Source organism: Conger conger, chromosome 15 (genome assembly GCF_963514075.1).
Source record: "Conger conger chromosome 15, fConCon1.1, whole genome shotgun sequence".
Lineage (NCBI taxonomy): Eukaryota > Metazoa > Chordata > Actinopteri > Anguilliformes > Congridae > Conger > Conger conger.
In genome coordinates this window covers 14,192,472-14,217,318 of record NC_083774.1, presented here as the reverse complement: position 1 = coordinate 14,217,318, position 24,847 = coordinate 14,192,472, and the positions used below count along the sequence as shown (strand labels likewise).

Sequence of the window (24,847 nt, the reverse complement as noted above, 5' to 3'; positions counted from 1 at the left end):
GCTGTTACCTATCGCCATGGCAATGCCGCTGCAATGTCCTTGCAAAAAATACACATACAGACCCTATACACACATGCAGTGCTGTGAAAAAGTATTTGCCGCCTCCTCCTGAAATTCATCACGATTCCTATACTAATTGAAGATATAGAAACCAGAAGTGTAGAAGACATATTTTGTATATGACATGAAGTGTGTGGCTACTGAAGAAGCAGTTTTATCAGGAGCACACAAAAAGATAGTGGTTATTTCATTTATTTATTCATATATCAATGAACTACCATGCCTGAGCCAACGTTTTGGCAAAGCCTTTCTCAAGATGGCTGGAGAAAGGCTTGCCAAATCTTCACGTCTGGTGTGGTAGGTAATTGATATATCAATAAATGCATAATCTGCATAATCTCTCCAGTCAAGTCTGGAGTCTGTGTATGTGTGACGCAAGTGCGACTCGAGTCTGTTTCGTTGAATCAAGTCCCCATCTCTGTCCCCCCCTTCCTGATTTCCTCTATTATTGCATATTTGTCACGATAATTGGTTTCACATCTTTTGACAGAATGTAATATTAGACAAAGGGAAACCGAGTAAACACAAAACACATCATTGAAATTATTATTTCATTTGTTAAATGAAAACAGTAATCAACCCCCGCGACCCCCCTTTAAACCCCTGTGAAAAAGTAATTGGTTATGTGTGCAATGTGTCTGAGCCAGCTGTGCTTGTCACTTATGATTATGAAAATCAAGAAAAAATGTCTTTTAGAAATCAGAAATCAATTAAAATTGCGAACATTTTGAGAAGATAAAACATAAATGAGTTTTGCTCTTTTATTGTCTCACAACAGTAAATGCTCATTTATGTCTCTCAACTCTTCTCTTTGGCTCTCTCTCCCTCTACCCCTCTCCTCCCCTCTCCACCCCTCCCCTCTCCTCCTCTCTCCACCCCGCTCTACCCCTCTCCTCCCCTCCTGCAGTGAAGAACCAGGCGCGCTGGGTGCAGCAGTTCATCTCGGACATGGAGCACCTGCACCGGGAGACCGAAGACGATAACTTCAGCATTATCATCGTGGACTTCCAGAGCGAGGACATGGATGTGGAACAGGCCCTGAGGGAGAGCAAGGTGCCCCGGTGAGTCTCACAGCGAGCCCCAGCTCCACGGTTTTACCAGCTTCTGATTCAGGCTAAGAACCTGCACCACCAAAAACCGGCCAGCACACTGCATACCAACTGAGGTGTCAGCACAAAGACCGCTCCTCTTATCCCTCATAGACCCCGTGTGCTTGGTAGATTGTCTGTGTTTGAGGCTGTATTTGGTAGATTCTCTGTGTTTGAGGCCGTATTTGGTAGATTCTCTGTGTTTGAGGCCGTATTTGGTAGATTCTCTGTGTTTGAGGCTGTGTGTGGTAGATTATCTGTGTTTGTGGCTGTATTTCGTGACCGTGTTCTATCTGCGTCTTGAGTGGTTTTGAGAAATCGAGTTTCAAACATACCAAAGTTAATCGGCTCCAAGCACATACAACGTTTTCTTTTTTTAAAGTTTTTTTTCTTTGTGTAAAATGTCACACATATACTTAGTGCCCTTTAAACAACATATTTATGACAGTAACTCATTTTTGTCAAAAATGTCAGTTAGAACCTTCATTTGGGAGATTCTCTCTCAGAGACCCTGTGTGTTTCTGGCTGTGTTGGGTAGGTATGAGTACCTGAGGCGGGAGGGGAATTTTGAACGCTCTGCGGGCCTTCAGCTTGGAGTCGACACTATAGAGGTGAGTGTATGATGCTGTCTGGGTGTGTGAGAGTATGATACTCTGTGTGTGTTTGTGTGTGTATGATGCTGTGTGGGTGTGTGAGTGTATGTGTGTGTGTGTGTCTGAGATAGCTATGAACAAGACCTGTGGCTTGCTGATAACACTAATTGTATATGTGTGTGTATTTCTCAGGACAGTCACAGCATCGTGTTCCTGTGTGACCTGCACATACACTTTCCAAATAACATCCTGGAGAGCATCAGGAAGCACTGTGTGGAGGGGCGGCTGGCCTTTGCCCCCATCGTTATGAGACTGGGCTGTGGAAGCTCCCCCAGAGAGCCTGACGGTAACACACACTGACTATACACTCTGTATACACTTCACACATTATACACTATACAAACTACACTCAGCACTTTATTCGGTATTTGTTACGCATATTTTTTTAACTTATTGGTCAATTCTGCAGGATTGACATGTTGTGGTTATTTGCGTTACTGTCGCCTAGAGACTGTTGAGTGTGAAAATCCCAGAAAATCAGCAGTTTCTGAGATACTCAGACCATCCTGTCTGGCTCCAGTAATTATTCCACGGTCAAAGTCACTTAGGTCACATTTCTTCCCCATTCTGACATTTGGTTTTAAAAACAGCTGGACCTCTTTAATGCATTTAGTTGCTGCCACATGATTGGCTGATTAAATATTTGCATGAACAAGCTAGTGTACTGGTCTACCTAATAAAGTGCTTACTGACACTACAAAATCATTATACATTACAAAAACTCAGTATGCACTATACACACTCTGTATACACCACATCATCATTCTACAGTATACACACTCAGCATATGTATACTATATACACTGTAGTACTTAATTATACACTGTACACTCTCACACTATACACTATAAACATGTACTTTACGCTACACACACGTCAATTATATACATTCACTATACAGTATACGTACTTGTTATACACTATTGTCTTGAAAATATCCTCTTATTCCTATTTCAGCAGAGGGCGAAGAACCCGGTTCAACACAGTATTTTAAGACTTTATTTGTTACTTGCAAGTCAATAAAGAATGGGGGTATGTGCTTACCAAAACTTTCCCCAAAATGCAAGAGGGGCAGTCCCTTTTTATACCTGTCTCTTCACTTAATACATGACAGACTTTTAAGCTGTCTCAGCATTCACCAGTCTTGTAATGTCCAAGGGACAATGTTTAAGAATTCTAAAAATGTTTACTACCAAGGATATGTGTATCATATCGATTGCTCATCAGGGGGCTGGGTTGGTGTGAACACATTAAACACACAGAAGCCAGAGCTTGATGTGATACCTTATCTTTTCTCATAAACATGTTATTCCCACTTGAATATCTCTCTTCCTCAGTCAACATCACCTTTTGCCCAATGTATTTTGAAGCCCAAAACCCAGCCTCTCCTAATCAACTTGTCACAAGCTGCAGTCTGAATGTTTCAGCTCAGCAGTTTGGCACACAGTCTTAATGTATTAACACACAGTTTATACATACTTATACATCGTAGGATTTATAAAACATACAAACATCAGGATCTAGAAAATGTCCCTCTACACTATACATACTCACTATGCACATGTTCACTATGCACTATACACATGTTCACTATACACTATACACACTCACTATACACTATACACACTCACTATGCACTATACACACTCACTATACACTATACACACTCACTATGCACTATACACACTCACTATGCACTATACACACTCACTATACACTATACACACTCACTATGCACTATACACACTCACTATACACTATACACACTCACTCTGCACTATACACACTCAATATACACTATACACACTCACTCTGCACTATACACACTCACTCTGCACTATACACACTCAATATACACTATACACACTCATGCACTATACACACTCACTATACACACTCACTGTGCACTATACACACTAACTATGCACACTGACCATACACTATACATGCTCACTATACACTATACACACTCACTATACACTATACACAGGACCAGATTTACTAAGGAAATAGTCACAGTAGACACCTGTAGAACAGCAAGAAGCAAGACTAATTGGCCGTACTATCCCCCCCGCTGCTCTCCAGGTTACTGGGAAGTCAACGGCTTCGGTTTGTTTGGAATTTACAAGTCGGATTTTGATAAAATCGGGGGGATGAACACCGAGGAGTTCAAGGACCGTTGGGGGGGTGAGGACTGGGAGCTTCTTGACAGGTACTCCTCTCCCTTCTGAAATAAAACAAGAAATGAAACTGCTGTTACTGTAAATGGCAGACAGACATCTCAGAATGCTGGGTTTACCTTAAGCCCTCATGCTTTGTGTTGTCCCATAGCCTGGCTGCATCAGTGCCCTGGGCATAGCTGACGGTTGCCTTGTTTAATGCCCGTTTGGTCTGCTTCCCCCCACAGGGTGCTCCAGAACGGCCTGGAGGTGGAGAGACTGAGGCTGAGGAACTTCTTCCACTACTATCACTCCAAACGGGGCATGTGGAACGCTGGGGTGAAGAAGACACCCAAAGGGTAGCCCTCTGAGGTGCCTGCCGGGCTTTCTCTCTCTCTCTCTTTCTGCCGTGTGAGTCAGGCATCCTGGCCTTCCGGGGACCCCTGGGAGCCGTTTTTTGTTACAGGGAGGAGGAGGCAGGCTGTCCAAGTCCACCCGTGCCCTTGCAATGCCTCTCTCAGCTGCACTGTGGCCCTTATGAACACAAACACTAGGGAGGGACGTCTCTAATAGGGAGGGGAACGACGATTGTGGGGGAAGGCAAAGTTTTATTTTGTTGTTGTTTTGTTTGTTTTTTTGTTAGTTTTTTTGTACAAAAACTGAATGATTGCTCTTTGTATGTGTATGACAAGAAAGGCTTGTTTTCTCTGAGGTGATGACAACTTCTCTTACTGTATAAAGTACAAGACAGTAAACTGTAGAGAATTAAATGCAATGGAATGCATCAGGCTCTAGTTTGAGAAAGATGCAGATGTGCCAGACATCAAGGGTCATTTATCAGGAATAGCAAAGGTATTAATAAGCTATATCATGTCTGTCACTGTATATGGGGGAAGAGAGATGACGGGAAAACCTCCATCTTAGCATCTGATGCTAACTGTTTTCTTTTATTTCTCTCTCTGTGTCTCTCGCTCTCTCTCTCACTGTGAGAACTTGGCTGCATCGGAAAGATGTCGTAACTTGCATTGGGACATTTGGCCTTGTGTTCTGGACAGACACCATGTTGCTATTAACCATTACTCCCGGGTTCGAAAGGGAATGGAGAGAAAGAAAGCAGGGCACCTGGGCGGTTCTTGCTCTTTGGTCCTCTCCCTGGTCTCCACGCTGGTCACTGTGCGCAACATGTGAATCTAATTCCCGCGCAGACACTGTTTTTTGGGGTCCACGTGGTACTGTCTTTGGATACTGGGTGGTGTGGCTCCTGTGTCTCCATAAGCCTCCTGAAGCCCCCACTCGCTCCCTCTCTCCCCCTAACGGGTCCGGTCTCCCTCTGACGGACCAGCGCCGACAGCCCCACGCCAGGAGGAACCAGCAGGACCAACTGCTCTGAGGACTTAAAACTGCCCCTTCTTTTTTTAAACTGTATTTATTTTTTGGGGCTTTTATTGTTTAAATTGTGCAATGCTGGCGGAGCGGGTTGTGAGGTGAATTGTTTGTTGCTCAGAGCGCTGATCCGGCTTAAGAGTGTGAGGGTCAGATAGACAAGGAGCGCACAGGATGTCAAGTCTGCAAGCAACTGTATTTGTGTGGGAACAGCAGGGATTAATCTACTGGCATATGTCCTACTGTACCTGACAGCTTGGGGGGGTTCAGTAAGTATTCTCGTTGTTTTTCAGTGCTGGGACGGGTTGACAGAAGTACAGTACTGGAATGATTACACTGGGGTGTGCATAATGCACAATGCTTTTTAAAGCCGTATTAATGACTAAGATTGTCTGAACCCCCCTCCCCTGTGTTTGCCTGTTATAATCTCCAAAAAGGCTTACGGTGTGATATAGTGGTTAATTAACTGTTAAATACCAATGTGAAATACTTTTAATTCTTTAGTTGCTAACAACAACAACAACAAAAAATACACACACAGGTCCCTGCAGAATTTATATCAAAACATATAACAAACCAAGACATACAGTACAATTATACAAAAGAAGAATTTTAATCTAAATACTGGGTGCTTTTCACAGTTGTAAGCAATGCAAGAAATGTACTGGTGTCTGAAGAGTTTGAGGTATTTCAAATTATGACTTATCTCAAGTTATTTTATTTTTATTTTTTTACCAGAAGGCCACATTCCTACATTTGGCAGGGGCATTGATGTTCGCCTTGAGTGGGGTTTGGGGGGTTAGTTGATTAAATAACTATATCCAGCAGTATAAATGGAAAATATGTAAAAATGTAAAATATGTCATTCTCCCCAGAAAAGGCCTTCTATTAAGAAAGTATGTAATGTCTAAAAAAGGAACAGATAAATATATGCGAAAATAAAGACATGGGTTTACATTCCGAGGATAATTTCTGTGAAATTGTTTTGTAGAGTTTTAAGAATGTACTGTATTTTATTTTTTTGATTATGTTCCGGTTTTCTTTTGTAAAAAAATAAATTTTAAAGCTTAAGTCTCACTTTAGTGTGGATGTTTCTATGAAAAGACGAATGCCACGCGGAGAAAATGCAGTACTATAAAAAGGAAAAAAATACTATTGCAAGGTTATTTTGGACCACTAGTGTGATTCCGCATTATGACCACGTGAGGGCAGCTGATTCACTTGAACAGATTAAACAATTCTGCATTTGAATAGTCAATACACAGAAACAGAAACTATTTATGTGGAATTTTTCATATCAACAAAAGCGAGAGCTTCTTCTTTTTATCTGAAGCCGCCTGTATTCATTTTTTGATAGTGGATAAAAGGGGTAGACAAATCACCATAATTATCCCCAAAACAAATTATTTTTTAAATTACTGGTAATGTATTAATACATTTTGTGATAACATTTTCAATAAACAGTTCAGCATAGTAACATATTTCATTGTAAAGCCACCAGCTCAATTTGTAGTAATAAAAGTCCAGAAATACGTTTGCCTCACATGAGTTATTTTATCCTGTAAATATACGTGAGTTCAACTTACAAGAAGAAATACAAGAGAAACTTTTTGTACGTTCCGGCATTACCGGTCTGATTGGCTCCGAGATGACTGTGAGCTCATGATTGGTGCGCACGTCGTCTTCCCTGCCACGCCAGCCCCAAGGCTCGAACAGTCTAACTGCAGCCTCTGCGGGCTGCACTTCTTAAACTTCGCGACTCGAAGGACTACACTTTATTACTAGAAATGGATGATCTGAAATATTTGCACGACTGAGGTGGTAGTGGCTTGGGCGTCTTGCTGTTGCAGAACAGTAATTCCACATATGAAAACAGACCTGCAAAAACCGGATAAGTCAGTTAAACCGATTGCGTATCAGCCGTTAAGGTAAGAGATGATCTCTGTAGCTTGTGTCAGAATTTCTGATGTACTTAAATCGACCGACATTTGTTAAACAAAGGAGAAAATCTTGAAGATAGAGAATAAGCTAAATTCCGTTTGAAGTTATCGCTACATGCAACACTTTAGTTGCGTAAAGCATAACGCAAATGTCTGAGGGAAATTGGCGAGCAGAGCCAGATTGTCAGTGTGCATCGCCGTAAACGCAAGCATATCGTGCAGAATGGCAGCGATGAACAGCTCTAACATGAAGACCTTGGAGGACTTGACTCTGGACTCGGGTTATGGAGCTGGGGACTCGTGCAAGTCTCTCAGTCTGTCCTCCTCCAAATCCAACTCGCAGGCGTTCACCAGCGCACAGCACCGGGGCAACTGGTGGTACTATTCGGGGTCCATGAACAGCAGAAACAACAGCTGGGACACGGTAAATACTGTGCTTCCTGAGGACCCCGAGGACATCTTCGCCAAGTGTCCCCGGTTGCCAGAGCTGGAGGAGTTCCCTTGGACAGACGAGGACGTTGGCAAGATCCTCCGCAAGGTCTCCGGCAAGGGTGCCTTTTTTGCCACCGACACCGTGCGAAGGCTCTCCACTCTTTTACGAAGGGCTCTGATCCGGATTTCAAGGGAAGCGCAGCGGCTGAGCGTCATGCACTGCCGCTGCACGCGCTTCGAGGTGCAGAGCGCCATCCGGCTGGTGCTGAGCTGGGCTCTGGCGGACAGCTGCGTCTCAGCCACGGTAAAGGCCATCTCCCTCTACAGCATGAGCGCCGGCGAGTGGCTACGGAAGGGCAAGTCCACCCGATGTGGGCTAACTTTCTCCGTGGGCCATTTCTTCCGCTGGATGGTGGACACCCGTATCTCGGTGCGCATTCACCAGTACGCAGCCATCTGCTTGACGGCATGCATGGAGAGCTTGGTGGAGGAGATCGGCGCGCGGGTTCTGATGGCGGAGCGACAGCAGAGCGGGGACGGTTGCCTTCCCAGCAGCGCGGTGACAGCGGAGGCACTGGAGGGGGTTGTGAACAATGACGCCGAATTGTGGGGTGTTCTGCAGCCCTACGAACATCTCATATGCGGGAAGAACGCCAGCGGTAAGGACCCCCCCCCCCCCCCATTTTTGTCACCTAAGTCACTAAGTGTTTTAGGTTTGTCAAAAGTTTTCCCGGCTTTTTTATGGATAGGTTGTAGGCCTATATGAATACAATTACAATAATATAACCGATGCTATTATAGTCATCCTTGTTTTACCAAAAGAATTGTGGCGAAATATAACAATAATTAATTAAGTCAACGTTATTTCAAATGGTTAGACTGCTGTCGCGATCATTGGAGAGCGAGGATGGTTATAATGTTTACTTTTCGACGCTGGTGTGTTGAGGTGAGACCCATTCCTCTTTATTTCTCAGGTATTTGAGCAGAGGGAGTCAGAAAGCGAGGACATATTCCAGTTATTTTACCTGTGGGAACGCTTTCGCGTTTTTCAGCTGACAAGGGAAGCAATTAATCAAGACGGGGCTGTGATTTGCAGTCCTGTCCATCAGCACAGTGTTTCAGGTTCTGGTGCTCGTAAACGGTGCGGTTTGATTTGCAGAGCCACGGGAAATAACAACATGGGACGAACTCCAGTCCCGCTTCATTACAAGGCCAAATCTGTTCCGAATTTCAGTATTTAAATTATGTCTCCCAGCCATGCCCCCATCGCGCGCCCCTTGCCACATTTCAAACGACTGTGCAGGGCAGAGGTGCAGTGGCTCGTGGTAGTCTGCCGGTTTTCCGTATGGAAGGCATACAATATACCTTTCTTAGCTGCAGACCTGGTTTATGATGATTGATGTCTGACAGATGCTTCTGCTAACAAGCAGAGCAGTTTTGAAACTTGAAAATACTTTTTCTCAGAAATTACTCAAAGTAAAGCATTGTTCTCTTCAATGAACATAAATGATGATGATGATGATTGCAGGGATCAGCAGTCTACTCAAACTGTATAGATTGAGTGAGAATCAGATTCATATCTACCTGCCCTGGGGATGCCTTGAAATATTTTCTCTCAATTTCAAAGTCTAAGTTACATATTCAGGGTTTCCCCCAAGGAAAATAGTTAGTGGAGGGGAAAACACTCAGCTGGGGCATGCAGCAATGGTGTGAAGTAGCCATGATATTCACATGGTATTGCCCACACCTGACCTAGTGAAAGCATGACAGCACAATGCAAATTTGCTAAGTAGCACATCTGTGCCTTTCTCCCCCTTCCATGGAGGTCTGAGGTTTCATTGATTTTTCCACGATGTTTGCGGAAGTGCTTGTGAATTCAGCGGAGGTGCAGTGCATCCATTATTAGTACCTGAGGGAAGCCCTAATATTTGAATTTGCGCTGTGATAATTGTCTTGTAATTGCATGATCTCCATGATTCTGTTAGGCCCCAACTATGTTGAGATAAGGGAAAGATCTTTGTTCTGATAATTGCTAGGGGTTTCAAGATACCAAACTATCTTCATCAGTATCTGTTCAACCAATAAAATGACCTGTATCTGTATTCAGACAGAAACCCAGGTGGCATGCTTTAAACCAGAAATTCTGTAAATTAGAGATTAATTAATTATTTTCTAGCCTAATGTGCACCAACACACTGCAAAAGTTGTGCTTTCAAAACACCAACCTTGGGATGTAACACTGACAAATCAATAATCATTGTTTAATAGAATATCATTTCGTTTTATCATTTCAATGTATAGTTTACAAACCACACCAACCTAGATGTTAGGGATTATTAGCTGTTGGATAGCCTCTAGTTAAGCTGCACCACACACTGCAGGTGCTGTTGGAGCTGGCAGCTCTATCAAATCTCAACCAACCTCAGCTATTTCACCAAACAAAGTTATCAGAGCTGCTGCTCGCTTTGTACCAGATCACTGCTGGTTAGCAAGCCAAGCGAGCTTGCTATTACTAGTAGTTTCTTTCACACATGTTCCCTTCCCCAAATTATGTTCACACAGGATGGTTCAAAACAAACTTATAGATACCTAAGAGTGCTCAAAACACTCCTCACTTGAGAAGGGGTTGATAAATCCTGCTGTGTGTTTTGGGTAGAAATCAAATAGTTTAAGATGTTCTTGTAATTTAAGCTGGCAGGTTTACACAGCATTTCTCTAGTTGAGTGCAGATGTGTGGATCTCTGCAACAGACCTGTTCCTCACCCTCCTGCTATAGTACAACCCCAGTGATATGAACTCATTGGGGAAGGGAGGTTTTTCAGAACTGTTTATAACTTTGAAAGTCAAATCAAAATACACACATTTTCATATGAATCATGGAATGGCTACTTACATAATTGACTCCTGGTTTACCTTATAACCAATACTTAATGAAGCTGTAAGCAGGATTTCATAAGAACATTTTTTTTCAAGGTTTCTGAAGGATACAGCATAAGACACAGCATAGGCTAATAATAACCTCTGCTGAAAACTTAAAACAAAAAGTCCTTGAATTCACAAACCCCTGAGAATTGATATCACATTGATGTGCATATATTGAAAGTTTTCTTTAATTTCCAGAACCCAGCATGCGTTGTGCTCATGGACATTGACACTTACAGAGCGACCCCACCACTCAGAGCAGCACTCCCTGAAGCAGTCCAGGAAATGTATATATATATATATATATATATATATATATATATATATATATATATATATATATATAGTAGCGTGGCTGTCCCTACAATATATAGGGACAGATGATATTTGTTTTACTTATATATTTTTACGAGGGGAATTCTGTTTGGCACAGAAGTAATAAACTTGGCAAGAGTAACATAGGGTACTATTTACTGTACATGAATTGTGCAGCGCTTTGGATAAAGGCGCAAAATAAATTCCAACCGTTTACCATTTACTCCGTTATTTCCCCAAACAAGGAGGAGTGTCTGTTTGTTGTGAGGCAACTTCCTCCCGTCCACCTGTTAGCCCCGCCTTCCTGCTCAGCCCAGCCGGCCAGAAGGAAGGTCGGTGTGTGTGAATTGTAATTGGGTTTCCCTGTGGCTTACCAAAACAGATTTTCACAGCATACAATGCTGCTTTGTTTTAGTATGAGCTCGTTGAGGAAAAATACCATTCGCAACAGTATTAGAATATGAATGGAGTGAATGCAATGGCAAAAAGCCAAACCGTAGCTGTGATCTGCTTGCGATCAGTTTGTTTGCACCGAAAGCGCAGCTTTGTAGATGAGCAGGTTTTTTTAAAGTTACCCTGACAGAGTATTAAAAATACAAAAAAGGAGAATTTTTTTCTTATGGACAGGTAGCATCAGTGAGATAGGTCACTTCGATTCACATTCGGCCAACTAGGCCTCCGATTCCATTGGTGTTCTCAGTAGGCCTATACATAGCCAAGTGCAAAACGCAATCTTGTTCAAAGTTAGTATGTGGAGTGGAAATTGATGTGCGTGTTGCAAAAGTCTAGTACTGTGCTGTAATTTATTGAGGATTTAACAGAAACCCAGTACCTTCGGTCAATAATTTCGTTTGTGTTATGTTTTTTGCGTTAAGTCCATCGAACGTGACCGGACCACAGTCTGCATTTATGATGCGACAGCACTCCGATTCTCCAAATATTAGGCTGCGCAATCGCGATACTCCCCATTTGCTTTATTGATTGAAGTCCTGTGCTTTTCTAAGAAAACAATGTATTGTAATTACCATTGGCAGTTGGGCTTATGGTGTTTAACGAGTTGTCCGTGTCAGGCGTCTCCACAGATTTTACACGCGCTCCCGGTTCAGTGTAAAAAAAAAAAAAAAAAGAAAAAAAGTCTCCCCGGTCGGTTTCTGCAGTAAAGCAGGAGAGGGCAGGGTGCTCTTGGGAGCTACAGGGCCGTTTCTCAAGCACAAAAGCTGCTCTCATGTGCCGAGCAGGCGGTGCACATCTGGAAGTCTTTAAGGCAAAACTGACTCTACGGCTCCAATAACAAGACTGCCCCCTTTTAAAAGCCGTTTTTATTTAACAATTTGTTTGTTCGTTTCACCAATGTCCTGACTTGATAAACCAGATTAAACAAAATATCCGATATTTGTCCAGGTGGATTGTTTGTAGCTGCCAGGTTAACGGTTGTTTGGCCGTTTGTCAAACATTTGAAACATTTTTTTAAACACCGGTGTGCTTTCTTAAGCTGTGAGGAGATTGGCTCTGAAATTAACCGGTACGATTCAAGGAAATGCAGTTTGCCCATAAGTGCCATATAAAGAAGTGTAATAAAATAAGAACTCCTCGGTCTGTTATTGACGCACGCAAACACACGGCGTTCATCTCCGGTATTGATTGATGAAACCACTGGAAATGGGCTACAATGCTGCCTGTTTATTGGCCCTTTCCTTTCACGGAAATTGAAAGGGAAATCGTTTTTTTTCCCCTCACGTTGTTGCGTATATTGGCGATGGTAAGAAGAAATCCATTAGCAAGTCCTTGTTGTGATGGTATTACACACAGTAAATTGTTGATTATTGACTTCATGTGTACTTTTGTGTAGTTTGAATGGCCAGGGGTCTGAATGGCATATACCATCCAGTTGTCCTCTAAAGTTAAACATGATACAGAAGTCGTAGATGGGACTCTGCGCTGCCCTGGTTTCCCAGATGGACAAAAAAAAATGTGGTTAGAAAAATATATGTTTTGAGTTCTGCAAGATTGGCAAAAAATCAAGTCCATCTTGAAATGTATTTTGCACCATCAGGGAATTTTTTATAAGATATATGATGATAACATGAGCTTCCACTCAGTCATGTGTTCATGCATGTACATATAAACCTATATGTATATGCCCATACATCATCCATACGTTTTGTATGGCTGGTGTTTAGCAGGCTGTATCCAGGCATAGCTGTTAGGATTTTACTAGTGTACAGTAGCGCAGTTTAGAGAACCTTCCCAAGGGTATCCCAGTGCGGATTTGCTTAGGGTCCAAACCCACAGTCCTCTGCTAGCAGGTTACATTTCTTATCCTTCTTTCTGTACTTTAGTGCTCCACATTCTTGCATGTTCCAAAATCGCATTTTCTCAATGCCACGTGTGGTTTTAGAGTATACATGGATTTTTAAGTGCACATGCAACCACTTTCACCTTTTTTATATATTAGGCCTGTATAAATAAACCCTGGGAGAAAATACAGATATGTTTTTGGTTGAGGGCTGTGGCGAGAACCATATTCTATGCGTCATGTTTTGTATGAAATGTGGTGCGACTTTGGCAGCTGGATTGTGGTCTGACCCGCAGCACAGCTCTAAACAGTAGGCATCCCAAAAAAGCTCATTTAACGACTCTACAGTGATCATTAGCTATGGGGAATAAATCTTTTTTTTCAGTCTCTTACTATGGTATTGCAAAAACAATCTGATAACCCAGACCATTGCTCCCCAAAGGGGGAGCATTTTCCTCTGTGATATCATCAACCATTTTCATATTGTACATTTCCTCCTCGAAAAATAGTTGGCGTGAGTCACTGCTCTGTTTCCTGGTGTGGAGACTTATGTGATTGGCACAGATTATATGATTCGGAGACAGAAAAGATTTGCAGTGTGCTTTTGTGATTATGGAAGTGGAACGATCGCATCTTATTTTGAACAAAATCCTCTCCTTGTCTCCGGTGTCCTGTATTTCTCATTCGAGAATATCTGGATGTGTTTGGTTAGTGTTGAGTTCAGCGGCTAACGAGGGCAGCAGAAGTTTCCTATTTTGCTGGCAGGGCTGGTTCTCCTGGGCAGGCTCTGCGGTACAGCTGCCCCACCTGTGTGCGGTGGTGTCCAGCCATCTCACGGTCACGTGGCACTTGCTCACACGCGCGCTCTTTCACTTTGTCTCTCTCTTTCGCTCGGGTGTCACAGCAAACGGCCCCTTCTGCTTGTGTACGGCACAGCCACGGAGACCAGTGTGTCCAAATCACTTAGTCATTTATAATCTCACTCCCCAAATCACTCCTTTACCCATAATCTCAGTGTCTCACTCCCCTTATCCCTCCTTCATCCATAATCTCTGCATCTCACTCCCCAAATCACTCCTTCACCCATAATCTCAGCGTCTCACTCCCCTTATCCCTCCTTCATCTATAATCTCTGCGTCTCACTCCCCAAATCACTCCTTCACTCATAATCTCAGTGTCTCACTCCCAAAATCACTCCTTCACCCCTAATCTCAGTGGCTCACTCCCTAAATCACTCCTTCACCCATAATCTCAGTGTCTCACTCCCTAAATCACTCCTTCACCCATAATCTCAGTGTCTCACTCCTTCACTCAGTCTCTTTCACTCAGTTTCACATTCTTTTTCCTTTTCCTCTGTCCCGTGTTCGCTCAGCAGTTCTGGGACGTTGAAGTGGACGGGTGGACTCGGGTTTCAGAGAGGGTGGAAAAGCTGCAGACTTTGCTGGGCCTGAGCCTTGCCAGCTGCAGAGGCTCTTTAATGCATCACCACGGTAACCAGGCCTAGACAGGAAGTTAGGGGCAGCGCGGGAAGATGGCCAACAATGACACAACGGGCTTCATTTTTCAACTTTTTATTTTATTTTATTTTTCACAGCAAAGAGAAAATACCTATCTGTCCTTCCACTAGAGGAACAGAAAGGGGAAGAAGGGGAGGGGGGGGTGGAGGAATAATTGGGCCACTCTTTGGCTCCTACCGTCTCTCATTTTCGGCTAATTTCTTTCAAGCCCAGGCTTGTTGCAGGGAAATGGGAAACCTTTATGACCTGACCTTTTCATGTGCCAGGTGGGTTCTTGCATGTGAAGTGCTCACTCTTGTAGGAGGTGTGTTTTGTCCCAAAGAGAGACCCATTAATTTCCAATCTCTTTCAGAGCATTTCTGACCTTGGGAATATTCAGTGAAAGCTGGTTAAGTTGTTACATAAGCTCTATCAGAAAATCTCATCTCAGTGTAAGCCATGAGGTTGAAAAGCTTGTACTCTGCTGAGGAAGCTGAACTCTTGACTTGAGTTCCTTTTGCAGGTTTTCCAACTGGGTTTCTCGTGCAGAATTGTTTAGCAGCAATCACATTAATCCCCTCATCCCATAAAAATCCAGTCAATTTACTTTTTCAGTGCATTATAGAGCATGACGTCTTTAGCCGTTACAGTTAGAATTACTGACTGCATCAGTACCCAGCATGCATCTGTGCTTGCCCCTGGTGGGCTGTTGTCATGGGAGGATACCTCAGCTGAGTGGCTGTGGTCTACTGTGGAGGCTCAGGGCTGTAATATGGAGGGGGGGGAAGGGGTTTCTGGGGTTTCTGGCTAAGTGGAAGCAGGTTTGCCGGTAGGTGGATTCACCGTTGGCACCCCATACTGTGTGCTCTGATTGAATATGTTCAGCCAGTTCAGTTGGACCTCCTCTCTCCCTCTCTCCCTCTTCCCCTCTTCCCCTCTTCTCCTTTCCCAGCTCCTCTCGCCAAAGTCCCGCAGCTCAACCTGCAACTTCCAGAGGGGCCTTGACGTAGCCTTGCTTGTCAAACCGATTTTCCTCAGATGTGAGATAATTCCGGAGGTGTGTTTTAAAACAAATGGTCAGTTACTGCTTCTGACAAAAAAATCATAATCTCATGTACTGCAGGTGAGGCTCAAATTGCAGGCTGGGATTTGTGCCAACTCAACCAATGTCATGTAACAGAACGCTTCTCAAGCCCGGCAGAGCCAAACGGATGGTGTTTTTTATCCTCGTTTCAATCTCTTGGTTACTCGGATGTTACTATTAAAAACCCAGCATCCATTTACATGAAGTCATTTGGCAATGCTTTTATCCAAAGCCAATTCCGAGACCCTCATGACAAACAACACCCGAAGTGTAAAATAACAGGATGACTACGAGCGGTTGGACTTAACACCCCAGATGTTCTGGGAAGAGCCCACCAGAACTGGCCGCGGCCCACGTGTGTGGCCTCATATTAAGTGAATCGGATCTTCCTCCGTGAAAATAAAGAAAACTAAGCAGATTAAAGCTCACGGTAATGGCTCCCCTCTGTCTTTATTTTCGTCTCTGTAAGGTCTGCGTTAAAAGACGCGGCCTTGTGTCTGTTTGTTTTCCCCTGAGGGGTGGGGGAGGCTGTGTGCAAGGCTCGATTGATGTTGGGGGGTGGCTGTTTGGGTGGTGTGTGTGTGGAGGGGGAGGGGTGGTACAGGTACTGTTGTGGTAAAATGTGTTGCGGTTTGTAAAAATACTGAATTGTTTTTTCAAATTCACTCGATGTTGAGGGCCTTTGTTACAGTCTCTGATGGCGAGACACAGAGGGACAGGTTCCCAGCGGAATTGCACAGGAAAAGCGAACGGCATGCAATTTTGGTCGGGTTCTGCGGTCAGTCACACATGTTAAAACAACACGGCAGGCAGGGTGAGTGGGCGCGGCTGGGACACGGCCGTTTGCGTGTGATAATGTAACGGGACGGCAGGAATTGGGAAATCCCCTCAGAAGAATTTTGGGATTTGACATCCGACTTCACCAGCGTGGCACTGACTCCGAGGGCTCTTCAGAGATTCTCAGAATGAAATGTTTTTTCTTTTTTAAAAGTCCCAGCTCATGGAGAAGTGGCCCTTGAGATGAGATTATCCACCCCTGGGTGTAGGTTATTCAGCAGGGGCTGGCTGTCTGCTCCTCTGAGCGAGACCCACGGGGCGCTGTGGTGCTGTGTGCTGCCGCCTCGGATCATTGTTATTTAATGGCCTCGAGGAAGCTTTTCAGCTCAGCGAGCCTATTTGCTTCAAGTTTCACCCCGACCCCCGGAAGGTTCCGGCAGCCGGAGTCCATGTTCTCTCTGAATGCAAATATAGCTGCTGAGGCCCCTTCCAAAAACCTGGACTGGATTTAGCCCGGAAATAACAACCCGCAGGGAAAGCTGCGGGAGGCTGGGACTGAGACACCCACCATGGGGGAATTCATCTCTCCTCCGTGTGTGTCTGTGTGTGTCTGTGTGTGTGTGTGAGTATGTGAGCGTGTGTGTGTGAGCGTGAGTGTGAGCGTGAGCGTGAGTGAGTGTGAGCGTGAGTGTGTCTGTGTTTATGTCTCACTGCACGTGTGTGTTGACTGTCTGCATGTGTAAGGGTGTTTGTTCATGTGTGTATAGTATGTGTTTGACTGTCTCTTTGTGTGCAAGTTTGTTTGATCCAGTGTGTGTGTGCGGATGCGTTTGTGTGTACGTGTACCTGTGTCTGTGTTTATGTCTCACTGCGCGTGTGTTGACTGTCTGCATGTGTAAGGGTGTTTGTTCATGTGTGTATAGTATGTGTTTTATGTCTCTTTGTGTGTATCTGTAAGTTTGTTTGATCTTGTGTCTGTGTGTGTGTGTGTGTGTTTGCACACACTCTGTACACACAGTGTCTGCTGTAAAATGGGATGAACGGGCTTGTCCTCGGTTGCCCACTGCATCTGTCAGCCATGTTAACCTTCTGGAATAGCCTGGAGTATTGCGCCAGGCCTTGGCTGATGTGCAGTGCCAAGGCTTCCCCATTCCACACTGAGTATGTTTCATCCGCGTTTATGTACGGTATAATCCTCTTTCAAAAGTGGAAGCCTTTGGATCCATAGCCGTGCCTCTGCAATGAAACAGGATATATGGTGATACACGCGTAAGGGCTGTGTTGGGTTAAATTTCACAGTTTGGCTTCTGGAATGCATTAGGATTTACAACTTTTTTCTTTTGAGATATGAATAATGCCATCTCATGTTCCACTTCTGTAGTTTGCAGATTCTTTTTGCTCCCCGGTGAATAGCCTAATCTGAGTGTGCAAACTGCGTGCTTAACCTCGGTTGTCTTATTGGACATAGTTTGGGAAAATTGATGCATTTAAAAAAAAATGCAGTGGCATTCAGGGCATGTCGGTTAAGTGCAAGCATGTCCGACCCTTGGCATGGGGCATTTAGGGAACCTCTGTAAAGTGCATGTGCAGACTGCGTGTGCATAGTTAGGGTGCGTCTGTGTTGTTTTGAGCTTTGACCTGTCTGTGCAGGATCTGTCTACGCTCTCCGGCCTGGGCTTTACTGATGGACACCCCTCCCCGTCCTTCCGGAACCTGCTCTGCCTGCTCTGCCTGACCCGGTCAAAGTACTCTTAACACTAGATTTTAAATGCAGGTCAAAACGTAGATCTAGAATATATATATTCATGTATATAAGCTATATATTTTGGCAGCTGTTAACTTGCCAAACAAAACTTTCAATGTAAGAAGTTCTTGTTATTGGTCAAAATCCTTTTTCCAATTGACAGTATTCTGTAGTAATTTTAAAGTACTTCCATATCATAATCTGACCAGGGTATATTGTGGCTGTTCGTTCCCTGTCTCTGGGTCATTGGACGGCCCTGGAGACATGATCTTGGACGGGGGGTTCTGCGGGGTGTCTGGGTGTTCCTCCTGGCCCCCCGTGATGGCCGGGCTGTGGAATGCGGATGCGCTCTTTTACGACCCTCCGGTGGAGGTCTGTGAGCAGCTGCTCCTGACGGATTGGACCTCCTCACCCCCTCCTCGTCAGCGGCTCCTCGGGTCAGACGCGGTGCTGTGCTGATGGAGACCCGGCACCTGCTGGCAGAGCCTTCACTACTGACCTCTATATGCTACGCCACATCTCCAAACCACTCAGCTACCTAAAGCACTATATCCCAATGCTTCTCTTATAGCACCTACTAAAGCACTTACTAATAACATAAACGCACATTCTCGTACAATTAACTGTGCTTTAAATGTAATGCATAATAAAAAAAAAACCCAAGAAAAATGTGAAGATGAGATATGTACAGGGCGGCCTGTAGCGTAGTGGTTAAGGTACGCAAAGTCGGTGGTTCGATCCCCGGTGTAGCCACAATAAGATCCGCCCAGCCGTTGGGCCCTTGAACAAGGCCCTTAACCCTGCATTGCTCCAGGATAGATTGTCTCCTGCTTAGTCTAATCAACTGCACGTCGCTCTGGAGTCGCCAAGTGCCATTAATGTAATAATGTAATGTGTAGTTACTACTGCTGCTGGCTGTGACTCCAGTGACTTGGCATCATCTTGTCGCACTCAGTACAAGCGTCTACTCTAGACCTGAATGTAAACGTGTGGGGGAGACCGTCCCTCAGCTGATGCAACAGTCTTCGGTCTCTTTGATTAGTTTGAGGTGTTGTTCCCCGATTCAACAACCGCTCCACTCAGCTTTTGGACCTGTAGACTCCACTTGATGAAACCGCGGCTAGTGGTGCACACCGTTGGGGGGGTGTGGGGTGTGGGGGGGGGGGGGGGGGGGGAAGAGCGCATGATTGACTGTGCTCCCCTCAGTTCTCAGAGGATGCTAATGTAAGGAGAGGGGCCCACAAATAAGAATTAGCATTCCAAAAAATAAAAACTGGCAAAACTAAGGATAAAAAACAGGCCTTCCGAGTAGCAGATTTGCACGCTGGCCATCGTACGCACACTGAGCAGATACAGCAGTTCTCTGTTCTTTCTCCTCGGAGCTGAAGCTTTGCAGGGGCCTTGGATGCCACTCAACTGCTTTTTCTTGCCCGGCGTGATTCGCTGAGATTTCGCGCTGGCCACGTGCCAAGATAACCCTGTTTGCTCTGCTTGCGAGTGTCTGTATGATTCAGCGTGCTGGACCGCGTGTTCGTGTGCATGCTCATGTGCTGGTCTGCTCTGGTCATGTTTCGCATTAATGCCGATTGTGCTTGCGCAAGTTACCCGGTAACTGTATCGGCTTTGCGATGGGCCGGCTGGATCCAATCACCTTTTTTTCTTTGCGATTTCTTTCTTATATTTCATCGGTACGCTTTCAATGTACTCGTTTTGCAATTTTCAACTGCAATTTCATCTCGGCTAATGCGGAACTCGGCAACCTAGCAAAATTGCATGCTAGAACGTTTATTTAATTGTGAATTCAAGTTGAGGACAAATGTTGATTGAATGCAGGCCTATGGCACAATAGTGTGGATGTGGTTACCGTAGATCACATGATGATTAGTGAATAATTATTTTATACCCTGGGAATTTGGGCTGTTGTTTCTTAACAAATGGGAGGGCATTGAGTTCATTTAAGCATAGTCTAAAATTGTAAAATAAATATCTGGCAGTTTACATATATTTCATATATATCAGTGAGACATAGAACTGTAAGATCTGGATCAACTGATTATTCTAAATTCCCCAATGAAATTATTGCTGTTCACTGATAATTGACATGTAACAATTGCCAGTGCTAATGCATCCTTGTTTCAAACTGCAAATGTTTCTCTCCAGCTGTCTTTTTAAATATTTAACGGAGACCTGTTGAGCACTGACATACCACTTCCATTATTTTTTAATATGCAAAAGCATTGAGAACAAAATTATGATTCTTTTTAAATACCGCCTCCTAAAAAGATGAGATGGCCTATATCTGATACTGTACATATTTTACCCAGGACTGCTCTCGCTAAGCTAATTGCTAAATGGGTCTGGACCAAGGGAATTGTCATTTTTTGGGTAAATAACATGCTGCTTTACCCAGTACTGCATCCTAACCATGAAATCCTGTTGAGGAGCTGTGGGACATGACATCACTCAATGCTGTGATGCTGGAATTCCTTATTTTCTCTGATCTGCTTCCTGGTGGCTTTGTTGTGATCAATCAATCAATAAGTCAGTCACAAAATAATTTTTCTGTAGTCTCACTTTGTAATTTGTTTTCAGGCTGCAGTTTAAGAACAATGTTGGTTCATGTAGTGTGTAGATTTGGAATAATATGGGACAGGTGTTAAATGAGAGGCTAAAGACTAATATTTGTGTCTTTCTTTAAAGACAGTTCCTGCTTCCTACACAATCTACAGATCAAGTGTGGGAATGTAGTATAACTGTGGAATTGGGTTTGTAACCGAAAGGTAACTGGTTTGAATCCCAGGTAGGACACTGCTGATGTACTCTTGATCAAGGCACTCATCCTGAATTGCTTCAGTATGGACACGAAAAGTTGTCTGAGTTGCTCTGGAAAAGGGTTAAATAGAGGGGGAGCAGGGGGGTACACACAGTCCAGGAAGGAAGAGGCTGCTTTGCCTCTGCTGTTTCTCTCTCACTGTAGCGATGCTGCCCCATCTCTCTCTCTCTCTCTCTCTCTCTCTCTCTCTCTCTCTCTCTCTCTCTCTCTCTCTCTCTCTCTCTCTCTCTCTCTCTCTCTCTCTCTCTCTCTCTCTCTCTCTCTCTCTCTCTCTCTCTCTCTCTCTCTCTCTCTCTCTCGGAACGCTGGAATGTGTGGATATCACATCACATGAGGTGTAACTGTAACGGACTGTTGTCCAAGTTTCCTTCAGTGAGGTAATCTGCCTGTAGTATAGGCAAATCAGGGTGATGGATTTCTGCTTTCATAATGAAAATGGTATGCTCAAACAATGACCTTGTTCATAAAAGGTTACTGCTTGTTTTCACATTGTGTAGCTTTTCAGTTTCTGAGGTACTTGAGATATTTAACAGTGCATTTGGCAATATGGTAATTAACATTAGCATTTTGTGTCTGTGGTAAGTTAATGTTACTATACATTCAGCTGGTTCAACCACCAAGCATTGTAAATTGAGGATTTAAAAGCAGCTGTATTAAAAGCTTTGACATCACTTAATGAGTGGCGATTGCCTGCCACACAAGACACTGCAAGACACCAACCAGCTCGTCAGGAGCATTTAGGTGTTAGGTGTCAGGTGTCTTGGTCAAGGACACTTCGACACACCCAGGCAGGGATCTAACCAGCAACCCTCCGACTGCCAGACAACTGCTCTTACCGCCTTATCCAATGTCACCCCTAGTCATAGTCTTCATCGTTAAAATTATGAATAAGTACCGTTTGGTTGACTTACCTGATCAGGGTGATAGGCATGTTAGGTTATGAGTTACCTGGTCAGAGTCATAGTACTGTAAGGTTATGAGCAGCCTGGTCAGGCTCATGACTGATGTGAGAGGCCTTTAGAATTCTCCAGTGTTTTTGTTTTTTTTGTGGAAAGGGAAGACCTTAAGGGAAGTCTGCCAGACAGCTTAAGCTGCATTTGGCCAAAATTGGGCCAGGCAATATGTGCCAAGGACACACTCCCACCCAGTGCAATGTTGAGCTGCAATTTTATACATTTATTTGGTTATTTAAAACCATGTATTTCCATTGGACTGAATCACTGTTTATTATTTTACGAGATTCCACCAGCAAGAAATATCTATATGTTGGTAGCTCAGGTTGTATTTCGATCAGCCAACACCTTTTCCAGTAATACTTGCATGCGTTTTATAGATATATATTTATGGACGTGGTTCAAGTAAAGTGGCACAATTAATGAATTGTTGGTACAACGGCCCACCCGGGAATCAAACCAGTAACCTTCTGGGTACAAGCCAAACCTCTCAACATCACACACCACGTTCTCCCAGGTGCAGCATGCTTGTGACACATTTCATTCAGTTACATTTTATCAACAGTGGAAAGGCTCTGGTTCGACATTTAACATGCGTAACACGTGATAAAAAAAAAACCACATAATCAAACACAAAAGCTGTATTGTTCGTTTAATGAATCGGGAGAATGAGGCGGTGCTCTGTTTTCACACGTTTTTACAAGCGGGGAAACTTATCTTCCAGCGGAGGGCCTCCGGTTGCGTGGGCTTCCGGCGGCGGTTCCTGCGACCCGCTTGTTACGGGGCGGTGGAGCGGGCGGCGGCTCTCGCGGGTCGTAAATACCGCCGTCGTTCCTCGCCGTGCGGCACCGCCGCGGCCGGTCGGCTCGCCCAGAGGCCCCGCGGCGGAGGAAGCGACCTGCCGGCTGCCCTTTACAGCGCGCCTCGTCGGAGGAAACCTTGGCTCGTGTTTTGTTTGCAAATGGATTCTGCATACTGGCTTATGAAAACACAGTCCGGAGAGGGGGGGGGAACAGGCCGCGGGCCCCGCGGAGGGGGGAAACAGTCAGCTTTAATGTGATTTATTCTGCTCTTCACCTGCCTGAGCCAAAAAACTCAGCGCTCTTCCTGGTTGCACATAGCCGTAAGGTAGCGGAGCGAGAGGCAGTGGAGTTGTTCGTCCCCTTTTTTTTAGCCCCTGCTCTTTAGTGAGCGCATCACAGGGCCAGTCGTAATGCGATTAAATGGGTCTGTTGAGGGTAAGGTTGTTTCTGGTATGTGCACGGAGGTGTGGATCCACTTGACTGGCCTGGGTTTGGACTCCCATCAATCCAAGCAGGTGGTGGCCACATAGTTTAATGGTTTGGGAACTGGGCTTGTAACCAAAAGGTTTTCAGGTTTGATTCCCAGGTAAGACACTGCTGTTGTACCCTTGAGCAAGATACTTAACCTGAAGTGCTTCAGTATCTATCCAGCTGTATAAATGGAAACGATGCAAAATGCAAAAGCCGTGTAAGACGCTATGGATAAGAGCATCTGTTAAATGCCTGTAATGTACTGTAATGGGTCCCAACTGTACCGCGACTTAAAAAACAATGTGATGCACTCGCTAGATTTCTTATCCAAGCATTTACATTGCCAGCAGTTTTGGAGATAGTGAGATAGTGGGGGTTGCTTCTACCCTCTGGGGGGTGTTGGATCTTCATTATTTATGTGTTATTTTCAGGGGTGAGGGTGTTAGGGGTGTGACTGCCCTTCCACCTTATAAGTGCTAACGGGGGAAGGTGGTAGACTTATCAGGTGCAGGGGGCCTACTGTCCTGACCTGGGGGGGGGGGGGGTCTTGGGTGGTTTTCAGACATCAAAAGGTCACTGCTGGGGGTTTTTCCCCCCCAGACATCGAAAGGTCACTGCTCTGAGGAATGTCTTCAGTAGCCTTTCCCCCCCTTTCCTTTGGTGGGTTTTTGGGTTGACCCCCTTCCCCCAGGCTGTCTACCCCCTCTCCCCTGCTCCAGCCCTGTCCACACGCGAGTCTTGAAAGATCATTATCTCCCGCTGCTCGCAAACGGCAGATGGGCTTTTAGCACGCGCTCAGCTCAGCGCAGAGAGTTTGGTCCTTAAGTGGAAATTCTCTGCCGAGTTCAAGATCACCATGGCCTGGTTTTGTTTGACACGGTGCTCCTGTGCTGCTGTTTTTGGGAGGTTGTGCTGGCGGAAGGGTCGGGGATCTCAAGTTTTACATGGATCACAGCACTATAGCAAGGGCTAAAAGGTTTCAGCTACCGTATTTCATAACTTTGGAACAGAGATCTACATGATCAACAGGTTAGATAATTTCAGTAGATAATTGTGTATTGCAGCGAACCTGCTTTTTGTACTTGTATTTGACTAAATATATGCATTTGACCAAGAGTAGAGATTCTGCAGCAGTGACAGCTGACATTTGGCTTTGGGGAGCAACAAGCGTGTTCGCTCTACTGGAGCTGGAAGAATGAAGTTGAATCGAAACTCATGAGAAAATGAAAACTCATTCTGAAAACATCTTTCTGAGTAGATGTCAGGCCCAGGGAAGCCATTGCTCAAAATAATAGGATACACAAAGTAAAGGAGGAAGCATTTTGAAGTTTCTGGTTTCTGGTCAAACTGGAGTGGGAATTCTGGGGAATGTAGCCAGCTTCTAACTGCATATCCTCCACAAACCTCCACCCCCCGCCCCTCCCCAAAACTGAGACTC

The 24,847-nt window shown here is 44.6% G+C and overlaps 2 protein-coding genes across 3 annotated transcripts in view; both read left to right on the top strand.

The window, feature by feature from the left end:
• b4galnt4a (beta-1,4-N-acetyl-galactosaminyl transferase 4a) overlaps window positions 1-6,420 on the top strand; it is a 152,709-nt gene extending 146,289 nt beyond the window's left edge. Inside the window, exons 17-21 of the mRNA XM_061222114.1 lie at window positions 968-1,121; window positions 1,687-1,759; window positions 1,934-2,087; window positions 3,887-4,013; window positions 4,209-6,420. Coding sequence (XP_061078098.1) covers window positions 968-1,121; window positions 1,687-1,759; window positions 1,934-2,087; window positions 3,887-4,013; window positions 4,209-4,323 — 623 coding nt within the window. The 3' untranslated portion in view covers window positions 4,324-6,420. The remainder of the gene's footprint in view (window positions 1-967; window positions 1,122-1,686; window positions 1,760-1,933; window positions 2,088-3,886; window positions 4,014-4,208) is intronic.
• A 905-nt stretch (window positions 6,421-7,325) lies between these two features.
• The window catches only part of abtb2b (ankyrin repeat and BTB (POZ) domain containing 2b), a 56,290-nt gene continuing 38,768 nt past the window's right edge, over window positions 7,326-24,847 (top strand). The window contains exon 1 of one of the 2 annotated variants that reach the window (XM_061221778.1): window positions 7,326-8,371. In XM_061221778.1, the coding sequence (XP_061077762.1) occupies window positions 7,507-8,371 (865 nt within the window). In that variant the 5' untranslated portion in view covers window positions 7,326-7,506. Of the gene's footprint in view, window positions 8,375-24,847 lie in introns of both variants that reach the window. The other variant, XM_061221777.1, reaches the window with a different exon arrangement.